Source organism: Aythya fuligula, chromosome 1 (assembly GCF_009819795.1).
Source record: "Aythya fuligula isolate bAytFul2 chromosome 1, bAytFul2.pri, whole genome shotgun sequence".
In the NCBI taxonomy this organism is placed as follows: Eukaryota; Metazoa; Chordata; class Aves; order Anseriformes; family Anatidae; genus Aythya; species Aythya fuligula.
The window spans coordinates 15,002,657-15,026,496 of NC_045559.1; the positions used below are offsets into that span (position 1 = coordinate 15,002,657).

The 23,840-nt window shown below is 37.3% G+C and overlaps 1 protein-coding gene across 1 annotated transcript in view; it reads right to left on the reverse strand.

Annotated features, from left to right (window-relative positions):
• The window catches only part of COG5 (component of oligomeric golgi complex 5), a 188,707-nt gene that overhangs the window by 17,881 nt on the left and 146,986 nt on the right, over positions 1-23,840 (reverse strand). Inside the window, exons 14-18 of the mRNA XM_032193577.1 lie at positions 23,460-23,559; positions 4,842-4,952; positions 3,408-3,470; positions 2,486-2,589; positions 793-1,030 (exon numbers count right to left, since the gene is read on the reverse strand). Coding sequence (XP_032049468.1) covers positions 793-1,030; positions 2,486-2,589; positions 3,408-3,470; positions 4,842-4,952; positions 23,460-23,559 — 616 coding nt within the window. The remainder of the gene's footprint in view (positions 1-792; positions 1,031-2,485; positions 2,590-3,407; positions 3,471-4,841; positions 4,953-23,459; positions 23,560-23,840) is intronic.

Here is a 23,840-nt window from a genome sequence, read left to right on the forward strand (position 1 = left end):
AAAAGCAGCCCTCAATACGCAGACAACTGGTGCCTAATTCCCTTTTCCCGCAGACAACTGGTGCCTAATTCCCTTTTCCACTTGGATAACCGGTATTCTTCGGGCCAATTTAGAGGATGCCTGTGTTCTTTGGCAAGTTAATCACACGGTGTTACTATGGACAAATTAAATTTAAATATAGCAGATAACATGGAGAAGCAGTGGATATTAATCTAGCAATTTGTTTTGTGTTTTAGTTCAGTATAAAGATATGGGTAAATCTGAGAGACAGGCGAGTCAGGTCATGAAGAGAATCCCACAGGAAAACTGCCCTTCTATTAATGAAAGGGCAATTCTTCCACAGGATATTAATATTTCTTCAGCTTGTCTCTTCCTCTGCAAGGCAGGTGAGCTAGTGATTAACCACTGCTGGCAGTGTGATATATAAAGCAATTAAGAAAACGACACTCTATTCCATTATAAGAGAGAGAAAGAATGAAGTGAATGAACAGTGGCAAATGATGGATGTACCAAAGAGGTCAGACAAGATGGATAATATTTCAAGACGCAGCTGAAAATAAATGAAACAGTCACTTGATGGGGAGCTGTCACACCTCCTTGAATGTGCTTTGTGGTGACAACTACTTGGTGGTACATTTCTCAGGAATCAGCATCTCGGAGAAAATGTTTGGAACTGGAATGCACCAATCTCCACAGGTACCTGTTTATACTTTGCTGGGGGTAAAAGTATTGATATGTTTCAGAGAACATAGTGAAGCAACAACAAAAAGCAGAAGCTGGCATTAGGGGTACCTGTGCGAAATCTGCCGCAAGCCGCATCTTCCCACCTTCACCAAGGGGCCTTATTAAACTGGCATTGCGAATGAAAAGTTCAATTGCTCTTTGAGCCATGGCTTCAGTATTATCAAAGACGAAGTCAAAACACTCAAAATGTCTGAAGTAGTCACTCATTACTCTTGCTATAAAACCCTGTAGTTCTTTCATGTAGAGAGAACAAGGGACATCTGGTTTTCCTGAGCTGGATAATGATCTGCCAAAAAAGAAGAAAAAAGGAAAAAGAAATGGAAGCAGTTAAATTCATCTTTAAAACACAACCAAAAACTACAGGATTCTTTTTCATTTTTTTCCCTACCCCATGAAGCCATGGCATGAATTATAGAGTATCGTTTAGGCTCAGAATAGAGTGTGTAGCTCTTTCTGAAACCGTGGTGAAAAAAATCTCTCTTACCAGCCATTCCCATCCTAGCAAGATAAAGGAAATCACCCCACTCCCACCTAACTTGCAGAGCCTCTGCTAGTTTGGAGCATAAAGCTCAAATCCAGCACTAAATTTAAACATCCCAGCTGTTGACATAAAATTCTAATAATGGATCAGAAAATACATGTCAGAGGGTCACTAGTTTAGCCTATCCCAAACCTGTTCTCTGCCTAGAATTAGTTTCATAGATTGCTCCAAACCAAGGATTATGAAGGCAATCTAATTACCACAGAAGCAGCACAGAAGCTAGAAAACACAGAAATAAATCACCTTCCTCTTTCTTTGAATCACAGCCAGGCAAGCAAGCTCTTCCAAACTCAGGAACCTGAGCATGCAGGCTATCTAACAAAACTCAGCCTTTGGATGGAATCAGTTTATCCACTCTGACAGATATCTTGCTAGCGGCAGCAAAAGAAAGATGGAGAGGGTAAAATATTGTTTTGTTTTAAGAAAAAACAAAAGCCAAAAGGAAAATGAAAACCAGCTCTGAAAATATACCTTTTTTTTCAGTGAATTTCCAAGACAGAAAAAAGAAGATTGATGTCTATTGACCAAATCTTCTGTGTCTTCAGGACAACTCATGATATAAGAAATATCACAACAGGGATAAGCAAAACAACACTCAAGGCGAAAGCCTCCAGTATAGCTAGGACCTGAGATGTTTGCAGATAAAGAATACTGGAAATGGTCATCTACATTTTTACAGAAAAGTGGCTTAGCATAATAAGTATGAAAAAAAATAATTGAACCATTTCACATTTAGTAGTAAGGTAGAAACATTTCTTTGTAATTTTGAATCAGATGCTCTATTTAGGAACACTAACAATTCTGAGAACTGCCCACAAAAAAAGAAAAAAAAAGGAAAAATAACAGTTTGAAAGCAGAAGAGGGCTTTTAAAGCAGAAAAAAATGGCCCCTGCTTGGTTTTCTTTGCATTTTAAAAGGAATTTTACTCAACAGATACAAAAAAAAAAAAAAAAAAAAAAAAAAAAAAAGGAGGAAGACACGTGTTGCTTGATTAATTTGTTTCAATAGCTATAATTCTGCTTTCTGTGTTAATTGACCATAATGTATCACCTACCTTCCCCTCAATAATCATGGGCTCTTGCTCCAAGGACATTGTGGCAGTAACAATTTACTATGCATATGGCAATAATAATTTATTTTGCATATGCAGGATGTCTTACTAAGGCAACAGTAAATTTAAAAAAATATAATGGTATTTACCCAGAAAAATCTTCCTGGTGCATAGTGATGATAATAGCTTCTACTGAATCTCCTACAGAGTTCAGTAACGGTTGAACAGCACTACCCATTAGATCATGGACTGTCTAAAATAGAAAAAGGCAGAAATAAGGAACAGAAACTACAAGCATTTGTATTCTGACACCTCAAAAATACCTTGACAAACAGTTGATACCAACAGCATCTTTTTTACTACTCAGTATTAGGAACTGCTAAGCAGAAGGACAAAACCCTGAGATTTAACTTTAATTAATCTAACCAGAGAAGTACATAAATAAGGCTGTTTACTACTTCTTTGTACATGAAGCCTTTCTTTCAAGAATGTGCAGAACAATCTAGCATTCCTGGTTTGCAGACAGACATGTTCTGGTGCACACAGCTCATTCAGCCATTCACTCCCCTGAGACAGGCAAGCTGCCCTTCATTCCTCCGCACACAGCCGCTCCCAGATTAGTGCACAGCAGGATGGATGTGCAGAGCTGTCACCCACAGCACCCAGAGCACAGCCTGGCTCTCCACACCGCCCCGTGGAAAAGCACCAGATAGCATAAAGATCACAGGGTGGTTTGTGTGTGTGTGTCAGGGGGTGGTGATAAAGGATTCAGTTACTGCTGGGTGCATGCTGCAGAGGAAGGTATTTATTTTCACAGTCTGATGACAACTGGGTTCCGAGCATTATGAGAATATTCTTAAATACAAACATTACTCAAGCTGTGCCTTGGCACATGCAACACTTATGTAGCTGCAGATAAGACAAAATAAAAATTGCAGAATATTTGTCTGGCTTTGGCTAACACACATTCATACAAAATACCTGGAAAAAAAGCATCCATCTAAAGAGTAACCAAAAAAAAAAAAAAGCAAACCTCAACCCTCTCCCTGCAGCATCTGGACATTCAATTACCTTTAAGGCAGCTGTAATTGTTTGCTCAGCAGCTGCTGGGAATGAGCTCTGGTTGGCAATGACCTACAAATGTTAAAGGAATTGTTAACAGACAACATTCAACAAATGATTAGAATCTACAACTTTTATTTTCATTTAAAAACATACTGAGTTATCCTTGGTAATGAGTGGAATATATATGTACAGGTAACTATTGAATGTGTTTCATACAGACAGAATTCTTAATGCCCCACTATCAGTCCTTTGCTCTCCTATTTCCTATGGACTCTGCTGCTACCTTGGCAAAGAAATTAATTAAGTGATTTCAACTGAAATTTAGCTGAAGGGTTAATATAATCAGAATAAATTTAACTGGTATATTCTCCTGCTGCTTTGTGCAGAATTTATGGAGAACTGTACAAGCAGTTCTATGGCAAATATTTGAAAAAATGGTTGTGTTCTTTCTCATTTCTATGACTTGTGATACTAGATGTTAAATAGCTGCTTATGTAGAGCTACAGCAACATTAGAACTAACATATTAGAGGAACATTCTATCAATTTCCTTACAGTTATGAACATGCTATATAATAGTATTTTTAAGCCAGATAAGTACTGAACTCAGGCTGAATCATATCAGATCTCCCTCCAACACGAAGGCACATGAGGTTCATTACTAAATACATCAGAGAAAGCAGACTTAGAAGTTGATCTACCATCTGTTTGCAAAATCCAAGCAAATTTGTAGGCTTTTTGGCCTTTTTTAACATTCTTTAAACATATCCACAGTCAGAGGTTGTCATGATCTTGTTTCTAATCAGGCCAGGATTTAAACATAATTAATTACAACCACCACTGTATCTGTTTGCATTAACTTATAGAGACCGTGTAGCCATTGATATCACTGAGTCAGTAAACTGGAATTGTTCATAACTGAGTCCTCAAAACATTTCCATGCCAGAACGCAGGTCACAGGAAGAACGCACACAGATACTTGTGAGGTACTACTTTTCTTGATTTCACCCTTTCATTCCTCTTTTCAATTTGGCCATAATTGTGGGAAAGCAGTGGGGTTTTCTTAGGAAGTTAAGCTTAGGCTGGGTCAGGTCCAGACAAGGGCTATCAGGCTTACCAGAACTAAGACAGAGCTTTTGTGATAAGAAAAAAAACAGAGTTAAACTGTTTAGGCTCTTATAACAATGGCCGTGAGATGTGACTACTGTCTGTAAAACACATCTTTCACTCCTTTTTTAATATTGACACCTTATCACATAGCAGTGCTTACAAGGGCCAACCAAGTCTCAAAAAGCTGTACAAATGTACATTAAGACGCAGTTCTTAATCCAAAATTTGACAGTATTTGTCAGAGTTCTCATCAGCTAGTAGGATAATATGCATACAATACAGCAAAGAAGTTAATATTATGGAAAGAAGAGAAATATCAAAGCAAGCCCACCTTCAGAACTGATTGGTGTAGTTTGTACAGTGAATTAACTACAGCCACGTTCCTCCTCTGTCCCTCTGTGAGAGGTCCAATCACCTGGCTGGCATCTCCTTGAGTAGACAGCTGTAGTGATTACAGAAATTATTGAAACAGTATTAACATCAACTCCTTAAACAGTGCATCACCTCTAAATTGTAGTTAACTAAACTTAGATCATGGCAGAAAACTAGTTCATCCTTCAGAACCAATGTTCTTCCATTTAACTTGTCTTGATTCACGTGATTTCCACCTCCATGTAACACAAACTGAAACAAAAGGAACAAGAAGCAAAAAAGACAGCTGCCTCAGCTTACAAAACCCACAGCACTCAGAGCCAGGTGTCTTGGAGGTTCCCAGTCCCCGCACATCTTCAACTTCACCATCTAAGAATCAGCCAAAGTCTCCTACCAGAGGATGCTGAAGTGGAACTCAAAATGGTGGGTGAGCTTTCAGTCCTTACTTCTGATAACCATTCAAGCATCTCCCTAAAAACTCTTTATTCTTCAAATAGGTGGCTTACAACTTTGGACATATTTGTGGCTTGTAAGCAAACAGGAGAACAGAACTGCAAGAACCCAAACTGCTACTCCTCCCATTAAAAAGAGTTTTCTGCATGAATCTTCCAGCAAAACCCAGAAAATTAATTCTTCATATTTAAACTCCACAGTGTGTGTTTTTTATCATTACCACAGAAATCAAAGTTCCAGGATGACACATAAATAGCAATTAACTGCAGAACAGTTCTCTAAGGATACCGCAGCATATGTTTGCAATTTAAAAGAAAATAAATTGTAATTGGGAAACAAATGGAAATTTTCTTGTGGACAGAAAGCTAAAAAAATACGAAGAATTGACAAAAGGCTATGTGAATTCTAGAAGTATGTCTAAATACTACAGCAAGAATAGCTATTAATAGAAAGCTTTGCTGTGATATAATTATCTTGCTAGCTATCTGTATTTCAGGATACAAAATTATCCTCCAGGAAACTCCTGAAGATGCCTACATCTGAAAGTCTCCCAGTAAAAATATATTTGACTCATTGAACAAGTCATCAAGAGACCTTTATGAAGTGTGTCTTTAAACAGTTGTAGTTCCTGTGGAAAGCTCCTAAACTAAATATGCAGTAAAAAAAATGTTCACGAAAAGGAACAAACGTGACATGAAGATTTTTAAGGTAAGTGAAACAACAAATGTTTACTAGAGAAAGCCTATTCCTGCACTTCCCATAGCTTCCACTCAGCCTAAACACAGACATCATGCAAGCAAAGTTATCTAGGATTTGCCAGCATTGCTAATAATGTTTTAGACAAGTTCTTGCAAGCACACACGAACACAAATTTATTCACAGCACTACAGTGACAGTATCAGTTCATTCCCATTTCTTCAAATTTAGGGCTTATTTCGGAATAAACAGCTTTCTGAGGCCTTTGCAGAGGCAGAAGTCTTTTCCAACATGCCTTTAATTGTTTGACATCAGGATGTATCTTTAGACTAGCTGATAAATACATCATCTCAGCGACTCCCTGCCTGCTTGTTGAGGACAGCCATGTAAGCTACGTACAATCCTGCTTGCTGCCTAGTACTGCAATTTGACAGACCTGCCTGGTTTTAAGGATACTGCTTCTTACACTTAGGGCTTCACAGATTAATAACTAAAGAGTCGTGCAGAGAAACACAACACCCTGTCCATCCAGCTGCCCACCCTCACAGACCCCAGTAACCTTTTTTCACACCTTTTTTAAGCACTGTATAGACTACTCAATTCAGCTGTTTTTTTACAGCTATTACACATAAGAGACACTATTAGGGCAGCCAATTCTGCATCCTAGTCACCTAAATTTCAGTTCCTCAGAGTCTGTTACAAAGGTCTCACGATTTCTTTTTCTTAGTCATTATGAAATCATTAGACTGTGTCACTTTAGCTGGTAAAAACAGCTTAACTGGTAAATAAAAACAGTAACAAGTACAAACACAAGCCTTCTGCAGAGCAAGTAACTCTTGCAGTAAGCAATAGAGCACAACAGATTCACAGGCAAAATCTAAAAATGCCTTAAAAAAAAAAAAAACTTTCTGAAATGATTTACAATATTAAATTATCTTCGAATTAATTGGTTTGAACTTTGACAGCTAGATGTGTTGCTCCCTCGTGCATTTTAATATAAGGTCACTGGTCACAACAAGGCTTGGAACACCCAACTCCTGTAACCAGCAGTAGGAACTGGGCAGCTCCAGGCTCCCCGAGATGGCTTCTCATGAAGGTGTGCCACGGAGATGGCTCCCTGCCATGGACAGCCGAAGTCTCAGGTGGTCATTCCTTTCTCTTGCTGTAACCCAGATTATTTATGTGATCTTGCCTTGAGGAAATAAGTTTTTGTTTGCACTGAGGTCTACCCAACAGTTCACGTACATATACTTCACCACGGGCATATATTTAGATTTCAGGTAGTTTATCATTATTCCAATATCCCAGTGATTCAGACTGAATTCTTGACACCTTGAATCTCCATTGAACAATCTGCATCCAGGTAGGAAAATATCACTGTCTTCCCCCAGTTCCAACGAAGTACGCTTATGGCCCATTTACTTTAGACACAAATCATCCCTCAATTTATTTTCCATCATACCTGGTTTTATCAATGAATCATAGTCATCATTTTCTTTATATAGCAAGTACTTTCGAAGTTCTGTGCTGCACATAAGTTTATATACTTAAGCACACTGGTAATGTAACTCCTCCTCTGTTATCTGTCTGCTGGGGATTGCACCGTGTAAATAGGTTAAGTCAAATAAGTATGAAAAAGCCACATCCACTCAGCTGTAAGACACAGTCCCTTTAGAAGAGGGGAGTAGACACAAAATCTGATGCCTCTGTAATCAGTTTCATTATCCAGAATTGCAGAAGGCCAAAGGGGTGAATTTATGCTAAACAGAAATTGGGAGAACAGAAGGGGTGACTTCATCTCAGTTCAGCATCTGTTTTGGGAAGGGAACTGCTAAAAGACAAAGCTTAGCCCAAGTACCAGATCCCATCTCCAGGGAACCATCAATTACCCTGGGAGTCAGCCGGGGCTGAGCCTGCTAGTTGAGAAAACACAGGAAAAGAAACCATGCTGAAGCCAGGCCTAAATGAGCTGTAACAGCAAGGACTGTAAGTGTCCCACTTGTCTGTATCCGTCTTTAAACATAGCAATTGCTTTCTTATGCTCACTTCAGTTGAGTAGAATATTCTCACTTTCTTTCACCTCAAAAGCTGTTTCCCATTTACAACTATTTAAAGCACAGGCACCCCCTACCCCAGCAAGCGGCAATTGTAAAACAGGTGACACATCAGTACTGGCTCCCTTTGCTGACATGAGATGCTGGCGAGGGAGAGAAGTCTCCCACCAGCAAACACCAGCCAGGGCTTTGCATAATGCATCACCAGGGCTGTGTTTTGCGATACCCTCAGGAATGTGAAAATGAGCTGCTGTTCCACTGGGCATTTCAAGAAAACTCCAAGGGCAGCTGCTAGACTAAAATGAGAATGAAAACACTGGAGGAATTGCCTTTCTGACACTCTCTGAGGTAGGAGGTTGAAATTTGCTCAACCTAGCAGCTGAAAGAAGGAGGCTAGAAGACTTTTTACATCCAATTCCACAAGATCTGAAGACTAAAAATTTGGATGTTTATTCATGAGGCAGATTTGGCTATAGTTTAGAGAAATGAGTTTAAAGAAACTCATCAAGACGTTTTGCAAGAGAAAGGTGTTAACCATTTGAGCGGTGTAAGGACTCAGCCTCAACAGTGAAAGCCACAAACTTATCACCAGGCTGAACAAGGGAGGGGGTTTCTGTAGTCAGCACCACCTTGTGTCCTAGAAGCTACAGCAGAACAACACAGACCCACAACACTTTATTATTTAAAGCTCTCATGAATTAGCATCTGGAAAAATACATAGAGACAGGCCTTAAGGATATGTTACCTAAAAATCCTTTAAAATGCACAAATCAAAAGCTTCACTCTGAAAATACTTGCAGAAAAAAAAAAGACTGAAGGACAACTTATGCTTTTATATCCTAAGCTAATAACACAATTGAAAGTTTTCATCTATCTTCAGGTATGAACTAAGAGTCTTCTCAGGTAATTTTATATATCTACACCCAAAATAGTGATCCATAGACCCCTTTGAAACCAGTGGTATAAAATAGGCCTTTATAGGCCATGATTCATTTCATCCTAATGTAGAAGTTCAAACAAAATACACCAGGCTTCTCCTCTCCATTGAGTACTAATGGAACTTAGACTTGTTTTCGATGTCCATAAATGTCTGCATTAAAGGCAACTAAGTTATAACAAGTAAATCTTCCCTCCTTTCTTCTTGCTAGCAGACTGAGATGTTCAACCCCATGTTAGGGGACTTGGAAGTGAAATGTGGGAAACTGAAATACAGAACTAGAAGTTATTTGAACTAAGTTTGCTTCCTGTCATAGGTATCTGTGTTTTATAAATCCAGTTCATCACCAGACCCTTAAGACAGCAGTATCATGCAGGTTGTACAGAGCTCTGCATTGAAAATAATGTTTGACCATATGTGTATATATGCTAATATTGTATCTGATTATTTTTTATTATTATTTTTTGGTGGTGAAATCACAGCAACTTGTTTGAGGAAAACGTCTTTCCCTGGAGACAAACTGCGACATCGAAAATGACCCATTCTAGATGAGGAGCAGTTACCTAAACCCAGTGACCTGACAGGTGACCAGGAAGCCTGTGTAGATTTCCCTGCCCCAAAGCCCTTCTTTCCCTAACTGCCAGCTCAGTGGGTGCCTACTGCTGTCATCAGTTGGAAGTTTTGTTGTCAGGGGCCTTCACACCTGGTAAAATACTGATACAAGTTCCTATGAAGACAAATGCCCTGAAATAAATGTCATGGAACTGCTGGGATTCAGACTGATGTAACCATCCAAATTTAAAACATTGTCCAACCCATTTCACTCTTAAGAAAGTGTTGAAGAAAAACCAAGTATTACAGGAGGAATAAAGAAATTGTTTCTAATACAAATAATGCTTTGATTTGAACGTATTATTGAAATGGAGCAATGTAAGAAATCAATTAGATGGAATTTATTAAGTAGTTTATTGACCCAAAAAGGACACTCATAGAACCTGATACACAAATAATGTGTCACCAAGAGGAACAAGCCAACTGAAGGCCCTCTGACTTGCTTCGGCCTCACTTGACTGAGAACTGTAAGCCATGACCTCTGTGCTCTGACCAAATTCAGAAGTTGTGTAAAATAGTTTCTTTTAGTTTGTATCCTTCCCATACTAACGTGGTCACCCTGCCTCCAGACTGCAGGTGCCTCGTGTCTGGTCAGTATGGTATTTGCACCATTTCTGTAGACCCACCTTGGAAATATGCTTTGGAAATAACCAGATCAAATTGTCTAGACTTTACACTTTTCCATGCATAAATGATATATTTAATTTGGCAGCATGTATTGAGAGATGTTGAGAGATGTTGTGGTAATTTTTCTTTGGGTTAAATTGCTGTTTTCACCAGGAAGCAATTAACGCATAATTTAGATTAAGACAAAAAATAACTAATTCATTCTCTCCTGGGCTATAAAAAATGCTGCTTGTCTTTTTTTTTTTTTTTTTTTTTTTTTTTAAGAATGTTCAGATTATAGCTACTTCTTTTCCCATAATCTGTTTAACTTTGATTCAGAGTGATTAACTTCCCCTCTTGCAACAGGTGGCAGCTCAGAAGCGACACTGATTTGCTAGCTGTTTTGCTACCATTCCTTTCACAGATTACACATTTTGTGAAGAAGCTCAGTTTCACACTTAGAAACTAAGATCTTGTGTACATCTTTCATGACAGTTTTAGAGAACTCCATTTATTTCATTTCTCTGTTCTAAAACAGCCTCACAAACCCACTCTTTAAAGAGCAGGAAACAACATCGTAATTTAGGAGCACCGAGAAGATCTTAAATCAAAATAAGACTAAAGCAGTGCCTCTCAACAAAGCATTTGATCTAGCTCTAGGATCACGAGACTAATGTGTTTTGATAGCACAAATTGAACTCCAATTGTCAAGCTGACATTTTCAAGAATAAATACATTCCTAATAGAGGCAGCTGATGTGGCCATACCTCTGGCAGAAAACAATCAATCCATCTGGTGCTTGGCCTCCTGCCTGAGCATAACAACTTATTATAAAACACAGAATCCATTTGCAGAGTTTCTGAGTCAATAGGGCTTGGCTCTGGGATTTCTCCCATAAGCTACAAATAACTGGGATGGTTTACTATTTAGTTTAATATTTTCCATATGGCAGAAGGAGCCTCTTACAATCTCTTTCCACCTAAGGAACACTGAAGTTTACCAGAGTTAGTTTGCTGTTTTTTGTAAAAATACAACGCCACCTAACAGCAAAACACGCAACAATCTGAACTCCACTAGCTATGCAAGCTAGTATATTAGTTACTTGCAGGACAATTTGCAAAAAAAAAGAAGAGGCATAATATAGAGGTCTGAAGTGTAAGATTTAAATTAATGTGTCAGGGGTCAATGAGGTCCTTCATGGATGAGGATAAATTAAAATAAATGTCCTGCTTTAAAAATAATAAATTAAAAATTAAGAATAAATCATAAATAATATTTTGTTCTTGAAATTACTTCTAGTTTTTCAAAGAAGAAGATATATTTCTGGACATTAAGGAAGGAATAAGCTGTGAGTTCAGGCAATAATTTAAAATGTACATAAAAACATTTCCATTGCACCCTCAGGACATTCTTATAGCTTCCAGCATTTCTTTTCCTTTTTTATTTTTTTGCCTTCTTCAGAAATATGGAAATTTTATATGCAAGGAATATAGAAAAGGACTTCTTCTCGTGAAAGAATTCAAAATCTTATAAAAGCACAGTAATTCTTTTGGGAAGAAAAATTTGAAACTAACATGGGAGGGACGGCTAAGTCCTTGACCAAAGAAAAAAGACCCAACATCATGCTCACACTATTCATGCTAGAACAACGGTGATCATCAAACTGTTCCCTGAGGGTTCTTTTTTTTTCTACTTTAATATTCTCAAAAGTGGAAGAAATGGAAGGAAAATGGCAAATGGCCTTTCTGTAACAGAAAAGACAGGATTTATCTCTATGTCTTTGAATCATGAGAGACAAAAAGCACTGGGCAAAATAATCAAAAGTGAGTAATGGTTCATGGTCTTTAAAGAATGAGATGCTTTAAACAACTCCACTTTCCAAAAGCAGCTGGCACTCATTCACCTAAAACCAGTTTGTTCAAGGAATCTCAGAGAATCTGAAACCTAAAGCACTTGCAATCATTTGTCAGCTCCTGAAAATTATGCCCTCTGTATTTTTTCAGATTCTAGTTTATCAAACTGACTAATCCAAGTCTTCGAAGGATTTCAGGGACAATGTGTGTTGATCCTGATACCTCTGAGTGTAACAGTTTACTGAATTTTTTATGCTTGCCAGAATAATGACTGAGTTATTAATCACATTTTATACATCATCCCAATAACTGTTGGTCCCAACCAAATGCACCTCCAGAGGCAAAAAGCAGACACCCATCTGCAAGAGACACAAAAAGAGCAGGTCCAACATGATACAGTTCACCTACATATTAAAAAAAAAAAAATCAACTTATTTAATTAAAAAAAAAAAATCAACTTATTTAATTACTACATCTATTTTTTTTTTTTTTTATCCAGTCCATGCATTAACTGAGATTGTAATACTTCTATACTGTGGAAGTTTACAAAGGAGCTTTATTTATATTGTCAAACTCCAACTAAAGTTGCTCCAAAATTATGAAATTCCAAAGGCTATACAATAGCAATATACATTTACCTAAATCTAGTTCTGAATCATAAAATTGAATTTGGTACGAGATAATTCAGAGCACACTAACAAAATATTGTAGGGACTGTGCAGTCTTGCTCTTCTTCTACCTGTTAGCAAAATTACATGCTAGATTTAAAGAAGTCTTCTAACCACCTTCCCAGCAAGATAAAATGAAGTGAATAGTATTCTCAAAGCTAGCCTTTTCTACTTGGATGTTGTTGTGTTTTGTTTTTGTTTTTTTCTGGAGGTTAGCCAGTATCTCTTAAAAAAAAATCACACATTTGTTATGTGAGTCACGATCTAACCAGCAAAAGACAACATGAGAATGAAGAAAATGTTTCATGAAGTTATTTTTTAATGTTCTCCTCTAGATTTTTATTTCAATTTTTAGAAGTTTAAATCCTTGATGTTGTTTTCTAAGTGACTTAATAGTGAGAAAGATTTTTTTGGGGGTATTTTCTGGACATTATAAGTAGCTTCCTAATGACTGTTCTTACAAAACTCTTGTGATCTTTCCATTAAAAAAAAAAAAAAAAAAAAAAAGAGGTCCTTATCTGACCTCTAATTATTTTCAAATTAGACCCACTGCCATCTTTAGGTTTTATTCCTGTACCATGAAATAGTAATCTTTTTTTAAATTATTTTAGTATATAATAGCCTCCCACATATTCTATTTAAATACCTATTAATGAATTCCTTAGATGTGCCAAATACTGAATTCGTATTTTTGTGTTCTCTCACTTACATAGCACAGATCCATGTTTTTCAATGGCAGTAACACCATGTCTTCAAGGTACTAGTGTAATACAATTAGTACACATGTTTCAGAAAGAAGTGGGGAAAATTTAATCTTTCACATCACTTACACCATTACAACTGACCTGTTATTTACCGAAAACCCTTCCCAAAGTGTCATTTCACTACTGTTCTTGACTACTTGTGAGCTCATTACATTTCATGCCTCCTTCCAAAGTTCACAATATTCGACATTTAGACAGGAGGACAGGATACATTTCCCTGGAACTGTCAGACAGATCTCATTGTTGGAATATGTTCTGAATAGTGATTCATTCTCAAATGAAAGCTCACAATTCAATATAACACCACCTAGTACAAGACAGGGACTAATTCTTGTAAGACCACATAATAAAAATGACAATCAGAAATTTACCTTATGCCATTAGAACGAGAACTCATCTTACTTTTCAATTCAAAATCATCACAGGTCTCATAAATCTGATAGAGTTTAAAGGTGGTGCCAAAACTGTAGTGTATGAATAGTATCTTCCTTTTACTATAAGAATCTGATCCCAGGAAATGTATTTTCTCTCCCTCTCCTCCCTTCTCTTTCCCACTTCATTGAATTATTCAGCTAGTTAAATTTAGCTATATCAGATAAGAGGATGAGTGGGGGGAAAAAATATACCCCAAACCACACAGTTATGTCAGTAAACAACCTAACAGAGATGCAGCTCACATCAACTCTAAGTTTCCTTGATAGTATAGCATATTTAATTCAGTGGACTTGTATAAATTAAATGAGCAAAACAATTTGGGGGGGGGGGGGGGTAGGGTTAGTATAAGGTACATTTTCCCTCAGGAATATGTGTCAGTAAAGCCAGGCCTACAGACACGTTCCTCCATAAATGAGGCCTTAATTTTTTCCATTTCCCCAAGAAGGAGCCAGAATTATAGCCCTCCTACATCAACATCTTTCTTGCGACGTGTTACAGATATTTTTACTTTCTACCAGGCAGACAATGGAGATTTTTTTTAGTCTAGCCCCTTTCTTCCTTTTCGTAGTCAAACACTAAGTACAGACAGAAAGGTTCAGAAAAAAAATCCTACCACCATGAATACCGAGAGAGGACTAAGAACCAATCCTTCTTATCCAGCTAGTTTATCTTTGCAGTATTTTAACTTCTAAATCACATCTTCTTGCATTCCTACATTTCTCAACAGTTTCAATGATTGCGCCAAGATGTTCCAATATAGTCTCCGGATCCTTATAACACATTTAGCCTTTTAGATTCTGGACAAAATAAGCCATTCATATTGCTTACAATCTAAATAACCCGCTGAAAACAGCTTATTTAAATCCTCATTCCCCTGATCAAACACGACAGACACTTTTTCTTCGACAAATGACATTATGAAAATTCCTTGTAAAGATGCTGTCTCTTTCTCAGCTCAACGTTAAAGCTGAATTAATTGCTGTTTCTCCATTCCACCTGCCTGGCCTTCTAGCACTTTCTTTCTTCATTCACTTTTTTGCAGCAAGGTTTACAAACCAAGGAGAAGCATTAATTAATTAGAGATTTTTTTTTAATGGTAAAAAAAATTAAACAGAGCAGAGCACGCTTAATTGTAATCTCAGGAAGAGATTCCAGAAGGTATGTGAAGCCGTAGCATGACAGAATTCAGCTCTCAAAACTACATCAACAAAGACAAACTGCAGCCTATTTTCTATTGACTATCATATATCAGATGCACCATAAACCCACAAAGAAAGAAATCAAGAAAAAAATCAAGATTAATCTGCCACAAAATCACAAAAAAATTATGACGATGGGAGTGATGTGCAGAAAGTTGTCATCTATTTTAAACCTCAGTAATTACAAACTATTTTTTAAACACACTCCAAAGAAAGGATCAGCTTTTTTTGCAGTAAATCTGAAAGACAAAAATAAATTTTCTAGAGCGGCGTAAGAAGAACACAGTCTGTTTTCTCACAATCTGCCTCTGTAAAAAACTCCAAAATAATCTATTCCAACCCACTCTAAATGGCTAGCTAGTGGACCAGAGATACTAGGGCTGAATATCCACTGAAAGTGGAAAATTGAAAAGATCATTACAGGTAACGGCAAGAGATTAAGCTGCTGAAGCAGCATTAAAGAACACTATAGTAGCTGAAGGTACTAGTGAAGAAGAATTTGGAATCTTGCACCTGCAAATTACAAGTTCAAATATAAACTAGATTGAAGGATGATGAGGGATAAATTGTTTGGCTCAGTTTCGGTCTTAAAGGAGAGTGAGCATTTATTAAAATCTTTGTAAAGAGTATCACTGACTGTCAATCTTATCTGAAGCCTCAGGAAGGAGACCTGTGATAGAAAGGGCCTGAGAGAAGAGAAATTCATCTTTAAAACGATCCCTACAGTGTAGAGGTAGAACACAATGATGGGATAATGCACTGAGCCACACAAGTTTTGTGGGTAATACTGAAAATAAGAACAACTGCAGCAGAGCTGACTTTCCATGATATATATATTGATGCTGATCTTACATAATGCATTTGGTTCTGATCAGCATTACAAAGATCAGTGCTCTAAAAATATCTGAACATGACAGACAGATAGATGCTCCTCAGCCTATATATCCATCCATTACACTCACTAAAAATAGACTATTAAATTACAGAAGGGGTTGGTTGCACTGCCATACAAAAAGGTGTCATCTGAGCTGCCTCAAAGAAAGATTCGGCTACCAGAAGAAAGTGTTGAACCCTTGAACACCAGAAAGTCCTAACATTGAGGAGTTTTCTAGCACCCAGCCAGCAATATGTGGAGTTGCCAGCCAGCCACACCACCACAGACAACTGTGCTCTTTTCAAGGGCTAAAAATCCAGTGGAAAAAGCAAACACTATTTGAAATAAGTCAAGGATGGCTGACAAGCATTACTGACAGAAAAACACGTTTAGGAAAGAATATCTTTTGAAGTTCTGGCACTCTAAGAAAATCTTAAGAGCAGAAATGTTACTATAGAATAAATCAGCATCTCCCAACTTTTGCCTCAGAGGTTTATTTACATCAGAAGTAAGAAAGCATGAATTCCAGATGCAAGGAAAAATTACTTCAATCTGTCAGCATTTTAAGCTTCCTCTTGAACAGATTTTGCATGTCGCTCTCTTTCGGTCTCATTCACATCTTGGCTTCATCCACCGCAATAAATTAAACAGTACCAGGAAAGGCTCCTGGACTCTGGCACATGATCCTCCCCACTGCTAAACTGCTGGGACACTCCTTAGCAAGATTTTGGCCTGGGCCAACGACTGCTCTCCCAAATGATCTCCAGCCACGGCTGCAGAGAAGCAACACTGCAGAGATTATCCCCAGAAGGGCCCTGGCAGGCAGCCACCGTGTTGTGGAAAAGCAGAGCCCTCACCAGCACCACGGCAGGCTGCTCGAGGCCAGCTGGCCTCAGTGCCCAGGAATGTTCCCGGGCACATTTCCTCCACCAGTATAGATGTCACCGGCCGTCCCATGTCGTGGACTGAGAAAGAGCAAGGCTAGGAGAGCAAATTAAGTTCGGAGTGTCGGTCAGAAGCCTTTGCTGACCTTGGATTCTCAAGTGACAGAGGCAGACATTAACATAAACATCAGAGAGGCAGCGTGGAGCAATTTAATACACAGCCTTTCTGCAGCAAAAACAGACATGTTTTGCTGATCCTTGAAGTGAGGCCAACACTAATCAGAACAAGCCTCAATGATACAAATTTGCCTTCAAACAGATGAGACCAAGCTCATTTACTTACTCACATTTACTGTTCTGAGGACAGTTATATGTGTTTCTTTACACATCCATACTCAAATACATTTCAAAAACAAATTCAGATGCCTCGGAGACGAGCAGGGAGTGACTGGGATATAGCAGCACTTGACTCTGAAGGAGGGGTTGAAACGACAACGAATTGTTACGTTTTTCTATTTTTCATGCTTTTTTTTGGTATTTACTTCCTGAAGCAATAAGGCACTAAAAACACCTGTGATCAAAAACACGTTAACTCATCATTATGATGGATAATATACTTTATACTAACACAGTTCCAGTTACACTATTTAGTAACAGTTAATTGCAGTGTAAACTCTCAGAACAAAGCTTAGAAATAATGTGTATTAGTTTTAATCATGTAATTTTTATGTCAGAGTTCCTTTACATTTAAATATTAGTCCAAGTAAATATTCAGAGCTGTTTTACAACACCTGAAATCCAGTTTCACCACTGCATTGGAAAATTATATACAGCTAATTCAAGGTTTCCCTGTTACTTCACAAGAATCTTTTTGTACATGGCTGACTACTTCCGTATTACTACTTGTATTATTGCCCCAGTACTCTGCCATTGGTGCCCATTCTAAAACCATATATAACATTACAGAACTCAGATATTTACTTATGTAAATGTAAACGAATCTCCATATACTACTGAGATCCCAGATAGTGAGAAACACCCTGCCCACTCTCTACTCTATCACATATATCAGCTGATGATGACTTTTCCCTCAAAACAAGCCAGAATTTAGATATCTACTTCTCCAAAGAAAAATCCCTACAATTTTCTTTGTGTGCCAAGTGTGCAGTAGTCCATTGTTTTTGAGATCAGAATGCCAAGTTCTCTCTCATTTTTCTTTTGGCATGTTCAGCACCAGAGGTCCTTAACACATTAAGCAGTTACCTTTGAAATATGGGACAATGTTTTTTGAACTTTGGTGTGGGGACTCTACTTTCTGAAGCACTCATGTCTTCTCTTTAATCTTTAATCTCAAGATCCACTTCTGTTCCTGGATCTTTAGCATTTTATCCTTAAATATATAAACCGCACCAAGTGTCATATTTTCTTAAGAAGGCCAGGGGAAAAAGTCCTCAAAATGTCAGGAAGGACTGTGCTCTCTCTCCCATATAGCTGAAAATTATTCAGGTAGCTTTTTTACACCAGGCAAATCTGATAATCGGAAAATCCCACACCCATTGCCCAGGGTAAGATCCTGATGAGAAGCCAAGCCTCTACCAATAGCTGTGGGCAAAGGATAGATTAGCAGCTCTCCCAGAGCACTGCCCACAGACTCATTCATCAACTTTTGTAAGATATATGACACAAGTCCAACCACATTTAGTTAAGAGAATAAAAAAAATGATTCAAATTCTCTATTTCCTTCCTCCCTCATTACACCCACTCTCTTTCTCCATCTTTTGAGTGCTTCCTCTTTATGATTGCTTACAAGTCTGACAGTGGGAAAGATCTCCATTATGTCATCTGCCTGCAGCCTCTCGTCTCTTGGAAAGATCCCTTTTTTTAGACAAACTTTACTGAAAAATATTACTCCATAAAATACAAATATTCCATTTTTAGGAACCTTCTCCAATTACAGGAAATCACAGCTCCCACTGATTTTAGCCTTATCTATCCTAACCCTAGGATAAATCTGCCTGGCGTAATAAGATCGTGTAGGTTCTTGCTTTGCCTGTACTGTTAGCAGACATGAAGCAACACCGTTACATATCCAAATGTAAAAGTGATTTTTAAGACAGTTGGATCCTCCAGAAGTTGCTAGCATAGCCACCCCCACCTGCTCCAAAAAGCAAGTGGGCAACCTGATTTTTACAATCCTCCCTCTGCCAATTACTCTTGGCTTGTTTATTGCTCAAAAGATACCAGGCCGTTAGTCTCTGTTGGTCAGGCCTTCCAGTGGGAGGCAGCAAGACGCCCTCCACAACATGGACAGCAAGACCAGAGGGAGTGCTGTGGGTCTCTGGTTGTGATTAATAAAGACAGTCTGACAGGACGACTGCAACTCTAGGAAAGAAACTAGCAAGAGGTCTGCAGGTTCAAAAAGGAGGAGAATCACATCTCCTCTAAACAACTGCATTGTCATGTTCACAGCACAACACGTTTCATCTGTGTGCACTTGGTGGGTGTGTTAGTGTATTTCAGTCCACCCACACGCAAAGCTGAACAGAAATAGCGCAAAAGAACATACAGTACTTACATTTCCACTCCCAATATATGAGATAACTGAAATCATCACTCAAAAGGCAGAAAGAATGCAACAAAAAAAAAAAAAAAAAAAAAAAAAAAAAAAAAAAAAAAAGACAATAAATACTGTTTGGACTAGTCCTGAGCTGGGAAGGGAACAGACTAGATGGCCAAGAGGGCTCTTCCATCTCTGTAAGGACAATGGGTCTCACAATTTATTTTTCTGCTTGTTGGCAAAAGCACCAATTTTGTAAACTTTCAGAGCTTTTAGCTCTCAATGTTTTCATGACTTCTCTCTGCAAAACATCCAGTTCTAAGTGTCAGAGAAATATCCCTACCAACAGTCAAGCCAAAACACAGTGACTGCAAAATTGCAACAAAGAGGTTTTTAATTATGAGCAAAACTACAACAAATCAAATACATTCAAAATTCCACTCAGTAAATAATAAAATTACAGGGAATGAACTGGGGAAATACAATTATGTCTCACTTCCAATAAACAGGTGACTATCATTTTCATATTTTAAAACCATTGAAAAGATTTCTGAAATCAATGAGGTATCTTTTCTGAAAACAGACAGCCAAAATCTTTTCACTTCTTGAATACAGAGTATTTCTGCAGAGTATCACCCTAGAGTAAGCGGTCTTCAAGTGGAGTGCGTGCACCACAAGTGTTATAAAAATGAGCCACTGGAGTGCAGGAACAAAATGTAAGAATTTCAATAGTACATTGTATTTAACTTGTAGAAATATACATATAATAGAAGTGCACAGTATTTTTACTGGTAGAGGTGCCTGACCAAAAACAGTTGGAGGCCACTGCCCTTGAGGATCCTGCTTTGCAATTACTGCTGCCATGTAAAAAAGGCAATTAATGAAGATGTTGGTGAGACAGAAGCTCTCTTTTCTGTCTCTTCTCAACTATCAATTATGTAACTGGGTCAAAACCTAAGAGGCAGACTTGTGAGATCTCATCTTTTGTTAAGTTGCATGGATTCTCAAACAAAACAAACAAAAAACATTCAAGTTTTGCTTTGTTTTCAGGAAAAGCAATTATAAGTTTCTCATGAATCTCTCCCCTCCCTTGTACTTACTGTCAGCACTTGATGAAACAGCTAATTTCCCTTATGTGGCCAGTTAAATATGACCATGTGTTACATGTGTCAATCAAGATGGGTAGACAGGTAACCTAAGGTACTTGTAAATGGAAATAGATGAATCCCCTTGAAAACTCAAATCAAATAGAAAAAAATAGTGGTTTTGTTGTTGTTGTTGTTTTAATTTGGGACCCCTCACTTTTTATGAAAAAGTGGCCAATGAACAAAATCTAGCTCCGTAAGCAGAAGTTACATTAAAAAGTAAGGAGTGTATTACGACGCACAAATGTAGGGAAAAAAATAAAAAATTTACTCTTATCCAGAATAACAGACCAGACTTTTAATCTCTTTTCTGATCTGGAATGACAAGGGCATAGAATTGGCGACTAAATAAAAATCTCACGATGTCTGTAATCATTGTAAGGATGCCTGGGCTGTGTGATTTAGGAAAACATGAGTAAGAAGAGACAAAATAGCAATACCAAGTACTCTTCCTCAGCATCACCTAATAAAAAACAGGATGGGTGGTGAGGTTAAAAGGTTATTGTCTTAATTTAACAGAAATATATTTTTAATTAATGCAGTGTATAATTATTCCTTCAAACTCTGCATAGTTAAGAACATCTGCAGTTACACTGAGTGAAACTAGGACAATAATTCTGAACACCTCATGGCATATACCAACCACATCAAGCATCAACAAGGGACTAGCGAAGCTAAAGATTCACCCAGCAGCAGAATAAATCTACCTACTGCTCATAAGTGGTTATTTATATCTTCTTTGTAATCATTTGAACTGGTTAATACAACAATAGGTTTGAGGCACAGCAACTGCTAGTTCCTGGCATTGGTAAATAGGAAAACCAAAAGCCAGCAGCATACAAAGTCACAAGCAATAGGAACAAATATTTGGGATTCATTGGAAAAGGCCATTTTTTCTTACTTGTTTTTGCTTTAATTCTGTATGTACAGACTGCTATATGCTGCTTTTACTCAAAGTTAACATCTTGGATCTTGAAAAATATTTTTCTTGTTATTTTTCCTGTCTAAATCTTAGTAAAATATAATTTTTTTTTTTTTTTTTTTTTTTTTTTTTGGTGTGTGTGTGTGAAATCGTTATTTCATCTACAAGGAACTGAAAAAATAAAAACCCAACATCAACCAAAAAAACATTAAGAAATTCTAAACTATGCACAGGGCTGGCAAGCATGACACAGGACATGTGAGACAGCTGTGCTCTTCCGGAAAGGCAGCTGGAGGCTAAGCAAGATATTTTAGCACTTTAAAGATGACACTATACACCTATGCCTTGACAACTGTGTTGAATCTTTCCAGTTTTAATTTTTCAACATGTTTATCAGTACGAAAAGAAAAAAAAAAATAAATTAAATTTAAAAATTGCTGTACAATAAACAATCTGTATTGTTTTACAATTTGTAGGCATATTCTTGAAGTACACTGATGTTCACTCGGCCAGTTTGACTAATCCTGTCTCTTGATTTTTCAAAGTTTCATTTTCACTAGTTTGTATAGTTCAAGGGTTTAGATTCCCTCTTAACTCTTTTAGTTTTACATTATTTTAGTTAGTCAACTAACACAAGGCCACAAATCATATATTCATCAGATTATTTCTACTTATCTTTTTTTCTCAGGGCTTCTTGAGAACTTGCCAGCCGGCTGATCACAAAACTATATATGCTCTTGAACAAGCCATTGGCCAGATTCAAACTCTTACAGAGGTGCTGAGCACAATAGACCCTGGTGCTTTTACAGTTACAGCTGATACATATGCCACTATTTGACTCTACACTCCAAGATAAATACAGATGCAAGTTTCTTTCCCCCCCCCCTTTTTTTTTTCATGATGACTCATGCCAACCTGAGCAAACTTCACTCCAAAATTATGACACCATAATTTGATCTCTTCCAACACAATTCATCCAACAGATGTGTTAAACAAAGAATTTGCTATTGAATTTCACATTTTTAAAGCTATTCAGTGACAGCAGGTGTCTAAAAGTTAAACAGAATCCATACTAACCTAACAACTGCAATGTTTTGTAGACAACTGTTGAAAAAAAAATGTTAGTGATTACCTCTGTCTTTGAATGAGCCATATAGTAAAGGAATGTCACCAGAGTCTGATTTTGTTTTCAGAATTAACGTTGTTTAAGAGAAAATCTTGTTCACAAATACAAGTAGTTAGCAATTTCTTGAGGGTCTCCATATTGCAACAAAGCAATTTTTATCTTTCCATAATAAAAGCATTACATTTTAGCAACAGACATCACTAGAAAACTGTTGATGTTAAAAATTATGATATTCATTGTACTACCCATTGGCTTCTCGGGAATCCCTCCCCCTTCCTCTGTTCAATTTAACATTAAATAACAGTGCATGGTGAATGACTGGAAGCATTTGAGAAGTGCAAAGAAATCAAAGGTCAAGTAAATATATGGCAAATGATAAATATACAGAAAAAATGCCTAAATTCTGTTGCAAGTAGTGCAAAAAATATACTTCAATAGTCCAGATTCTAATACCATAAAGACAATATATCATGTAACCAATGGGCTATCCAATGGTAGTAAATATTAAACTGGATTGAACTGTCTTGATTTTACTTAAAGACAACTAGACTTTTTTTTTTTTTTTTTAATTAACATGGCAATTTTGAGTTATACACACAAACTGTATTGCTATCAATAGACTGTGTTTATGTGAAGGCAGAATTTAACTGAAAAAATTTCCAAGTGTAAAGCTAATTCAAAGGTTTTGTCTCTCTAGGTTGCAATACTGTTCTGTTGTAAATCTACAAAAAAAGTGAACATTTTACATAGAAAGACAGAATTTTTTAGAAATTTGAAATAGAAATTACTTACAAGCTGTTCAGATTTTACACCATAGAGCTGAATGGTCTTTGCCACGTTTTTTGAAACAGCTAAACTGAGGTCTGGATCAACAGCAGCCACATTTAGCTCACTGGAAGCAAAGATTACAAATCTTAATTAACACCTTAGCAGTGCTGCATTTAATTGATAAGAAATTAACTATTAATACTTAGTTATGTGGCATGTCAATTTAGAGAGAGTAGTAACACATAACCAAGTCTTTCTAAGCACTGTAATTCAGTTTACAATTTAACAAGTCATTTGGGAATTTTATGTTCAGAGTGTTCCTATTCTGGTAAAAATGAGCAAAGTTTAGGAATGACACTTCAGTATGAAATCGCTATTAGTAAGCCATTCAAAAATATTGACTGC